The following is a 10,579-nucleotide window of genomic DNA, read 5'->3' as shown; positions in this document are numbered from 1 at the left end:
ACTTTCACCTAACGCACAATAAAACAAAAAACAAAACAAAAAGACCATAGATGTCCCTAAAAAGCACTGATACCATGAGCGACAGTGTGCAATAACCTCCTATTAGGTCTATTCTGCCCCCAGATCAAACCCCTTGGATATTGACCCCTAAATGGGTCATGCTCAAGTTTGCAACATCTCTTGGACTTTGCTGTTTGGATTGCTGTCCACTCCCTGGGGGGAGCCAGTCCTATTGCCAAGTTCTTTATACTGGCTTTAGCCTAGCTGAACCAGCCTCACTCCTTTCTGGCTCATCTCAAGTACCTAGCATACCTTAAGGCTATGGTCTCAGTGCTTATGATACCATCTTACCTGTTTTTACAGCTTATAAACAGCTTTTGAGCACATTTTGTTTGATTCTCACAAAAGCTCTGTGAAAGAGGTAGGGAGGTTATTATTAACCCTATATCATCGATCAGGAAACTGAGATCTGGAGAGGGTAAGAATAATGTGTCCAAGGGAATACAGCTAGTAAATGAAGAACCAGGTTTCCTAATTCAAATACCCTCTTTACTAGCCCAGTTACTCAGCACATTGAGTATCTATCTACTCTGTGGCAGGTACTAAGCCCCAATTGCCTCCTTGTCTCTCTCTCACACTTTTGTGGCAGAGCCTCAAATTAAAAAGTCAGCCCTGGGGTTAGCCTGACCCTCCCTCTGACCTCCCTGAGACACTGTGTACACCAGCTACCTTCCAGGTTCCTTTGGCCTGCCCCTACCTGGGCCACAGGACACAAGAATAAAGTATCCCCTATTTGCAGTGACACCCAGCCCAGTAGCTTTATTGTCCCACCACTGCCCCGTGGGGAGGAAAGCCTCAGTCTGGAGTTGGAGCCTCTTTCCAAGGGGGAACTGGTAGAATCCTTTGAAGAGAAACTAGATTTCTGAGGAAACGATGGATTTAGCATTTTTCAGTGTGGGGAGGGCGTGAGGCTCCCTCATGGACCAGGATGGAATTTTAAAAAGAAAAATCTTTCTCTTGATGGCCTTTAGGACTGAGAGGGGATACTCTGTGTTTGTTGTGTTGTGTTGTGGGAGGAGGGGATGTATTTCAGTATGAAAAGAAACCTCTCCCACCCTGAGGAGGGTGGGGATCTCTCCTCTGACAGGGTATGATGTCAGTTTCTAAGGAGAAAGGAAATCTCTTGCAGGAAGGAATGTTTCTCTTTTAGAGAGAGGGGAAAAGTTTTCTTTCTCAGGGGTTATGGAGTGTGAGAGAAAGAATACTTTCTCCTTCCTTTTCTAAAGGAGAAACTTCCTTGAATGAGGAAAACTTCCATGCTTTCTGAAAAAAAAAAAAAAAACTGTTTCAAAAGGGAGAACAGTTCTAATGAGATTATGCCTGAGTCTCTCTTCCTTTCTGCTATTCTCCTCACATGGAGTCAGCATATTCTGAGAGGGAGTGGCAAATAATTTTTCCTGCTTGGGAGGTTGGGAAGATGAGAAGGGAACCTTGCCATGGAGGAAACTTTTACTATGAGGGACCATTTGTGAGGGCAGTAGCTCTGAGATGAAACTCATGTGAGGCTGAGGAAATCTTTAGGAATCCCCAAAGCACAGAGTGTTAAAGGGAGCTTAGAGAGGTGCTAGGCCAGTCCACGTTTGCTCACAAGGAGACTGAGTTTTGAGGAAAAGAATGCCTTGCTAATAAGTGACAGAACCAGGACTTGAACCCAGCTTTGTCAAGTCCCAGCCTGGGGCTTTTCCCACCCCAGCTGTCAGGGAGAGGGGAAGCTATCTCCCATTTTGGAGAGTGATGCTAGCAGGAAACTGCTGCTGTGAGTTTTTCGACTTGTGGTGGAGGCGTCTCTAGGGTAGAGGATATTTATTCCTAAGGGAAGGGAATTGAGGAGGAGGATGGAATCAGGGGCTATGTCCAGAGGAAAGGGGTCAGAGTCATTGTGCAATCCCACAGGTGGGTTGCAGGACATCAGTTTGCAGGGAATGCTGGAGTTTTGAGGGACTAAGGGGAATACCTCTCCCAGGAGTATGGGAGAGGGGGTCCTCAACAAGGTGCGCAGGGAATATATGCAAGTCCCTCTTGAACTTGAGAAATTTCTCTATCATTTTGCAGCTTCAGCTCCTTACATCACTATTTCTTTTGCCCCATTCCTTTCTTGATCTACAAAAAGCCAAGGCCAGTTCATCCAGGGGGCGGTCAGAGGTTACAGGAGAAAGAACTTGACAAACACACAAGCCACCTCCTCATTTACTGTAAAATCCTGTTTAATGTGTAACATTTCAGGCAGAGAGAGGCCTTGGGGACTAGAGGCAAAGGCAGCCCTGATCAACCTCAGCTCCAACTTATCTGCCTGCTTCTCCCTCCCTAACTCCCCACCCTAGACTTGCCCTCTGGCAAGCTTTTTTGTTGTTGTTGTTACCTTCCCTTCTCCTTCCACAAGTCCACAGCACCCCTTCCTTCACTTCACTTGCCCACATTCCCTCCCCCACTGATGTGACTCCAGAAAACAGGGTATCTGACAGCACGGGGTTAAGATTAGTTTCATAATTGGAGGTGCTGTCAGAGCATCTCATTTCTTGTCCCCAGTGGTCCCAGGGAAAGGGAGAGGGAAGAGGAAAGAGTACAGGCAGCAAGAGTTGCCCACACCCCCGATAACCTGGGGCACGGGTTTCGGTGGCCTCCAGCTCCGCCCCCTCAGACAGAAGGCCCTGGGAGGAAGGTAAGTGGGAGGGAGGGGAGGTTTTGATCAAATGATCCCTAGCAGGTAGAGGCCTGTGCAGCATCAGGGGAGAAGGAGGGGCAGGCCCAGGACAGGGTGGGGGCGGGATGGGAGGTTGCCTGGTATGTGGCATCAGCAGGCTGAGCAGCGGTCGCTCTTCTCAGCCAGCCCGGCACCAGTGCCCGGGCTGCGGCGCAGTATGTCTTTCAGGGAGCCATCCTGCTCGCTCAGCAGCTTGTTGATCTCATTCTGCTTGTATTCAGGTGAGAGGCGGTGGCCGAAGCCCGAGCCCTTGCGGGAGGGCGGATTGGAACGGCGCTGGGCTCGGCGAGCACAGGCCCGGATGATGAGGTACACGACTTCGGCCACGTTGAGTATGATGCAGATGCCCGAGGCGGCTAGCATAAAGACGGTGAAGACGGTTTTCTCCGTGGGGCGGGACACGAAGCAGTCCACGATGTTGGGGCAGGGGTAGGCCTCACACTTGACCAATCGTACCATGGCGTAGCCAGGGTACAGCAGATAAAACACATACATGAAGACAGCCTCAAACAGCAGCCGGAACACCACGCTGATGACATAGGTCCACCACAGTGTCCCTGAGATGTGGACCTTGTGCCTCTTCACCTCCTCCAGGTGTAAGGGGTCCCCATGGCCCTCAAGCCGCAGCATTTTCTTCTCTATGTGCTGCTGGTGAGCCACGTGCATGGCCACAAGGAGAGCTGGGGTGGAAACCAAGATGAGCTGCAGGGACCACAGACGCACATGGGAAATGGGGAAAAAGTGATCATAGCAGACACTGTTACAACCAGGCTGGAGGGTGTTGCAGATGAAAGAAGACTTCTCATCACCCCACACACTCTCAGCAGCCACCACCAGCACCATGATTCTGAAGATGAAGATGACCGAGAGCCATACTCGGCCAATGGCAGTGGAATGCCGGTTCACACCACTGAGCAAAGTGTACAAACCTGTCCAGTTCATCCTGCTTCATTCACACCTGCAAAACATGAGCCACAAAGCAAGCTGTCAGAGAGTTGGGACAGAAAGCTCAGGCCCATAACACTGCCAGCCACCCCACCCCCACTCCCCCATCCTCATCAAGAGTCAGTGCAGGAAAGGAAGAAGGATAGCCATAGCTTTCCTCATCACCCTATCTCCCTTGCCAGCCTCTCCTCTTCCTCACTCACTTGTCTTGGCCTCCTTGAGCCCCATCCCCCTTCTTCACTTTCATCCAGCATTCTTTCTTCTCCAGCCCTTCTCTTTGCCAGACCTTCTTGCTCGCCCATCAGCCACCCCCTCCTGCTCCCCATCTCCCAGCTCCTTAGCTCTGGACCTGGGGCAAAACCAACAAAGCCCTGTTACCTTGGGGAGCGCCTGTCCCTGAGGCCACCCAGACAGGTCCCCTATGGGCTCATGTCTGTGCAGGGGGAGTAGTCCCTGGGTCCGCGCCTGCGTTCCAATTCATCACCGCCCGGTGCTGGGGAGTCATATGCTGCTTTATACCCAGTTCTGCACAATGGGACTTTTGTGGGGCTCTGAACAACGCCCTTTAGAATTCAGATCAAACGCCCTGACTTCCGCCCACCCTACACACAGAGCACTTGTGTCCCAGCGCCCGACACCCAGCCTGCACCCACCTGTTCTGTGCCCGCCCGGTCCATCGCCGCACCCGCCCCATAGCCCCATCAGAAGAACGGCCACGGGGGTGGGGAGAGGAAGAGAGATGGGACAGAGACAGGTGTATGTAAGAGAGGACCTCAGGGGACCAGGAGGCTCTGGGCTGAGATCCTCCCCTAATGGCCCTACCAGAAACTTAGGGTCAGCAGGATTTTTCCTAGGCTTAGATCCCCTCCAGGGTATGGGTGAGCTAGAGGGAAAAAAAGGGAGCTCATATTTATCAAGCCAGGAACCATTCTAAGCATTTTCCCATACAATTTTTTTTAAACCTGCTTAGTAAGCCTCTGGAGCTCGGCTGCTAACCAAAAGGTCAGCAGTTCAAATCCACCAGCCGCTCCTTGGAAACCTCATGGGGACAGTTCTGCTCTGTCCTATAGGGTCACTGTGAGTCAGAATTGACTCGACAGCAACAGGTTTGGTTTGGTTTTGGTTTAGGAGCCCTGGTGGCACAGTGGTTAAAGTGTTCGGCTGCTAACCCAAAAGTCGGCGGTTGGAAACCACCGGGAGAAAGATGTGGCAGTCTGCTTCTGTAAAGATTTACAGCCTTGGAAACCCTACAGGGCAGTTCTACTCTGTCCTACTGGGTCGCTGTGCGTTGGAATTCACAGCAGTAGGTTTGGTTTTTGGCATTAGTAAGCCTTTAAGGATTGTTACCACATTTTCCAGATGAGGAAGCTGAAGCTCAGATAAGTAACTCACTCAAGGTCACACAGCTAGGAAGTGGCACGGTAGGATGAAACACAAAAGTATCTGAAGCAGAAGTTTAGGGTGTTCCCACAGTGTACTCCTTGTGTTTTTACAGATGGTATCAGCAAAAGCAAAGGCTAGTGGGTTAAAAAAAAAAAAAAGCAAAATCTAATATTGCTGGTAAAAGCACAAAAAGCATGGAAGCTGTGGACCTGTGAGCACATTTCAACTGCAGTGTCATAGCGCAAACTCTGACCATCCCTCACTGAGCTTCAGGAAAGGGAACCCAGCCATGAGGTGGTGAGGTGGGTATATGTGAGTACAAGACAGAAGGAGAAAGCAGAGGGTTGCCAGCAGACAGAAGGTTAGGAGACTGAATATGTAAGAGTCACATAGCCTTGGGTTTGAATCCTGGTTTTTCACTTAATACAACCTGGGGTAGTTACTGAACTCTGAGCCTGTTTGCTCATATATAAATGAGGTTAGTACCAAGGGTTATTGTGAAGTTCTATGAGGCAACCTGCAAAAGTTTTTAGCTCAGCTCCAGTTTCATAGTTGGTGATCAAGGGGGTAAGAACCTTTTCAGGAAGAGAAAACAATGTTGCTTTGAGGGACCAAGTGGTCTGCTAAAACACAAGATCTCTTTTTTGTTTCTTGATGCTTTGTTGACCTATAGCGTCTGTCTGGGATAGAGCAGACTGTTCCATTACTGCCCTGCCCCTAATGTCAAGTGCATATTGTAACATCCTGCTTTCATGAGCTTGCCAGTTGCTCTAGGGAAGAAATTCCCCTCTGCCCCCCCTCAGGCAGGCAAAGAAGGCCTCTCCCCACCTCCCTCTACTTCTGCTACTAAGTTGCAAGGAGATCAAGCTAGAAGCAAGGAAGTGGGATATGATGAGAACGCACAGGCCTGGACGCGTAGGAAATGCAGGGGCATTTCCTGCCCCCAATCGTCACTCCACTTCAGTAGAAGCCCCATACCCATCTCTGGATGGGCGTCTCTGTTGTAGCGGAAAAGGGTAGGACATCAGTAACTGGAAGAGGTTGGGGGAAGGGGATGAAAGAAAATGGGAGAAGGGACGGTTCATGGGACATAGGTTACTTCTCTGAACAAGGTTTCTTTATTTAGCTAAAAAAAAAAAACAAAAAAAAGCCTTAGTGAGTCCATGCTGTATGCCCAAACCAGTGTGGTGAGGCAGGAGTACAGGTGCCCCTTCTCCAAGCCTGGGATTCGAAGGCAGAGCTGCTTGCTGCTGGAGGTACTACAGTTAGCTCTAAAATAGTGCTTCCTCTATTGAGATGTGTTAGACTTGAAAACAAGCGGTCAAGGAGAATTAATAACGAGCATTCACTGAGCACTTGTTGTGTGCCAGGTCCTTGCATGCACAATATCTTGTGTAATCCTCAGAACAACCCCATGAGGTGGGTGTTTTTATCCTCATTTCACAGATGAGGACACCGAAGCAAAGGAAGCTGAAAGGACTTGTCCAGGGGTCACGCAGTTAGTAAGTGACAGAGCTGGCCTTTGAGCCAGGCCAAACTAACTTCAGAGCCCATACTCTTTCTCATAAACTCTACTGCCTTGGATAAAATTATAGCTTTTCTATTAGAAACAGGGAAATTCAAAACTGGTCTCTCTTGTCTTCTCCTTTAGCCCCTCCTCCTTCTCTCCTTTCCTATCAACGGACAACTCTTTTCCTCTCCTTCCTTCCCAGGGCTTTCCATTGCCTCCTGATTTATTCTTTTTTCCCCCTCCTTATCTTTGTCTAGCTGCTTACTTTTACGCCAAAGCAAACTTCAGCTGTTCTCTTCCCCTTGCCTCTCAGGCGTGTCCCCAAAGACAGCCTGGCTACCCCTGAGTTCCTAGGTTCTTGAAGCTCTCCATTTCTCACCTTCTTGAGCCCTCTGGGGCATAAGCCAGTAGCTCCCTTTGGTGCTTCTAATGACCCTTGTGTGGGCGCTGGGATCTCAATTTTTGCCTTCCACTTGGGAAGAGGAGCTGATCATTATGTCAACATCAATACCTCAAGGGTTTCATTTAAGACTCCAACAACTACAAAAACATCCAGGGGAGTGACCTGATTTTGAAATCCAAACCATTTTAGTGACTTTGGGTTAAAATCCAGGAACTGATATGCTCTGTGTTACTCCAGGCATGTTTTACCCTCCTATTTAATTAGATAGGACCTCTCTGTTCATGTCAGGCTTTGGCCCTGTCCTCAGACTCAGATTTGCCCCAGGGCTCAAGCACAGTTCAAAATCAGGGGATCACACTTAGTCCATACAACAATCCTGTAATATTATCCCCATTTTTCAGAGAAGGAAATTGAGGTTCAGAGAGATTAAGGAACTTGTCTCAATGGCAGTTGCACTGCTACTAAGTGGTAGAGTCAGATTTCAAGTTTATTTTTGCCTGACCTCAAAGCCTTTGTATATAGCACTGCCTTTGGGGGCCTGTCTACCTTTTAAGGAGTTTGCATTCTAGCTGAGACCAGGCCCACAACTCAAAAACTTATACACATTCCTGTGCGATTGTGTGTGTGCACAGGTGCCACACGTGTGTACACACGCGCACACAGACACACACATACACACACACATTCATCAAGTCTGCCTCTCTCCCACCTCTGCTCCCACCTCTTTCCCTGTCTGCCTTCTAACTACAAGAAAACCCTCGTGTCTTTTGAGTTTGGGGAAGAGGAGCCTGGTTGGGCTGGATGAGGTTACATTTAGCCTCAGACTCCACACTCCCTCTCTTACTTCAAAGGCAACCCCAGATTCTCTCAGTGGCATTCATGAATGCCTCTCCACAGGCAACCCATTACCCAGCCTCTAGTCAGGAAAGGACATGGGGCTTTGAGATTTCCTTCTGAATTTCTGACCACCTTCATCAGTTTTTGTGGCTAAGGCCAAACTCTTCAAGCTCTCTTCCTCTTCCCTCGCTTCTTTTCCCTGCCTCTACCCTGTGGTTCTACAGCATCTCACTCATTGGGTTTACCTTCTCCACCCCTGAATACATACTCTGTGGCCAGTCTAGCTCATTACAACTTTCTCCTTCCCTCGCTCTGCTGTGATCTTTTCAAAGAACTTCTGTTAACGTCAGTTCCTTTACCCACTATTTGAACTATACACCCTTACTTCCCCGTCACTCATCAGACTTCCTGTTGCTCTCTACTTGGACTTACTATAACAGCAACCATTTATGGAATGCCTACTGTGTGCTAGGAGCCACATGTTCATTAACTCTCATCCTCACAACAACCCTGTGAGCCACAGGTTATTGTCTCCAATTTACAGATGAGAAAATGGAGGCTCAAAGAAGCTGAGCAACTTATCAAACAGCCGGTAAGTACTGGGGCTCAGATTAGGACTCATGGGCCCCTCACCAAAGCCTGGGTCCCTTCCCCATTGCTATGCTGTATCCTCATCTATACTTCTCTCCAATCGAACCCCTCTTGTCTCAATTCTCCTCATTTCATTTTCTAAGTCCATGCATTCTGCTGTGCCATTCCCAACAGCTGGAACAACTTCCAAACAGCTAGAGGGGCACCCTCCTTCAGATCTCCAAACCATCAGTGACTCGAAGCTCAGCTTGAGTCTGCCTGCCTCCTTCAAGAAAATGGAAGTGCATGTTCCCAGATCTTCAACCCTGTTGGCTGGCCCTCTGCTGCCCACTGAGTGCACCATATTCCTCCACCTGCAGCCTCTATGCTGGTTGCACACCTGGTTTACCTTGTAATCATGGAAGGAAAACGGCACCTTGCTCTGCCCAACAGTCCCACCTCACCCTAACCCTGTGTGGCAGGAAATGTCATATGGAGAAGAACTTGGCCACCCTGAGCCTCGGGGGTCCCTCAAATCTTCCAGGGAATCTGGCCCTGTGGGGGATGAGGGAAACCCTTGGCCGAGAAAAAAAAGTGAGAGGGGGAGCAACTTTGAGCATGGGAAGAGGATAAGAGTTGGGGGCTGTAGACAGAGGCTAAGCAAGCTTGGCACCTGGCAGGAGAGGCCTCACCCCAGCACAGAGGATAAGCATGGAAGGGATCTAAGTGACTGAATGCTGAGACCAAGAAAGGCAGGACCTGGACCTCTCCCCAGCCCTCATTTCTGCCCCCGTGCCACACCAGCCCTCCTGGCCCACCTCCCTCAGCCCCCAGCCTCCTCACCTCCCCGACACTGCTACACCTGGTGGCTGCTGCCCTTTTCCAGAGAACGTCTGCAGGCGTCTCTGCCCTTTGCCACTAGGTATTGTCAGCCCAGCCCAGGGGAGGGACGAGTCCAGGGCTGGAGCCAGATATGGCCCACAGCCCAAGAGGAACCAGACAAACATGAACCAGCCCCACCTCTTCCCACACACAATCATTAAACAAGATTGATCCCCTGAGCTCCCAATGGGTTTGGAGAGACAGATCATATAGCCTGGAGTCAGTGCCCTGTCCCAGAGGAAGAGAGGCATCATTGTCACCCATGTGCCCATATTTATCCCATCTGGTCGGCAGTTTGAGCCTACCAGCCGCTCTGCGGGAGAAAGATGTGGCAATCTGCTTCTGTAAAGATTACAGTCTTGGAAACCCTATGAGGCCATTCTACTCTGTCTTATAGGGTCACTCTGAGTCGGAGTAGACGGGATGGCAACGGATTTGGTTTAGAGAATTCCTGTAGCGAGTGTCTGATAAACTTGGTACAAGGCAAAACTGGACCTGAGATCATCAACAGCTTTCAGCCTTCCTCCACCCCCTGAAGCTGGCCTCAGGTAGATCTAAGTGTGGGCAAGCTGCAGAGAGGGGTCCTGCACTAGGTGCCATGCTTTCTAGCTTTGAACCTTTAAAATTACATGACTATCAGAAAAAAGCTATGGGCGAGGTCTACTGGCACCTGAGATCAAGGTGGGGAATGACAGTGCTTCCTACCCATATGGTAGTACCAACGTACCCTTTGGCCCCCTGCTTATTGTCTGTGTCCTGAATGACTGGGAATGGACCAAAGTATTTCCCATCCCATCCCAGAGCCCTAACACCTCCTCAGAAATTGCCTTCCATCCTGGGGGCCAAGGTAGTTAAACCACAAAGTATATCTTGTGCAGCAACAAATCTTGGCAATCATTAAGGTAAACAGGGAATGTCAACCATTAACTGAGGGATCAGTCTAATTTCAAGGTCTCCACACTGAGGGCTTAGCTGAACATGAAGACGCTGCTATTTCTAAAGCCTGAGTGGCAGCAAACGAATAAGTGAAGTCAGCAGACACCAGGCCCTCTGCCTTCTGCTCGTCACCCAGTTTGTGCTCACTGCCAGAAAGATAACCAGAGCCTGAGCCTCCCTTGACCAAACTCAGGCATATCAATACATCAACCAAGTCTTTACTGGACACCTACTGAGTACCTAGCCTAGGGCTACATGCTGGGGGTAGGCAGCAGGGGAGGGGAAAACATGCCAGCTGTTCTTAAGGAATTTATCAATTTTCTGAGGAGACAAGGCCAAGACCCAAGAAATA

The 10,579-nt window shown here is 49.5% G+C and overlaps 1 protein-coding gene across 2 annotated transcripts; it reads right to left on the bottom strand.

The window, feature by feature from the left end:
• Positions 1-2,229: 2,229 nt before the first annotated feature.
• Positions 2,230-9,331, bottom strand: GJB1 (gap junction protein beta 1). Of its 2 annotated transcripts, none has more exons than XM_004380131.1 (2): positions 9,253-9,331; positions 2,230-3,719 (listed from the first exon to the last, which is right to left on the bottom strand). In XM_004380131.1, exon 2 carries the CDS (start codon positions 3,701-3,703, stop codon positions 2,852-2,854), a length of 852 nt encoding a protein of 283 aa, XP_004380188.1. In that variant the 5' UTR covers positions 3,704-3,719; positions 9,253-9,331; the 3' UTR covers positions 2,230-2,851. The 2 variants fall into 2 exon arrangements, with proteins under 2 accessions (XP_004380188.1, XP_004380187.1); XM_004380130.1 differs by lacking the exon at positions 9,253-9,331 and adding an exon at positions 4,085-4,213.
• Between the last annotated feature and the right edge of the window lie 1,248 nt (positions 9,332-10,579).

The sequence above is a fragment of the Trichechus manatus genome, unplaced genomic scaffold, assembly GCF_000243295.1.
Source record: "Trichechus manatus latirostris isolate Lorelei unplaced genomic scaffold, TriManLat1.0 scaffold00070, whole genome shotgun sequence".
Classification (NCBI taxonomy): Eukaryota; Metazoa; Chordata; class Mammalia; order Sirenia; family Trichechidae; genus Trichechus; species Trichechus manatus.
This window is presented reverse-complemented; position numbering and strand designations above follow the sequence as displayed.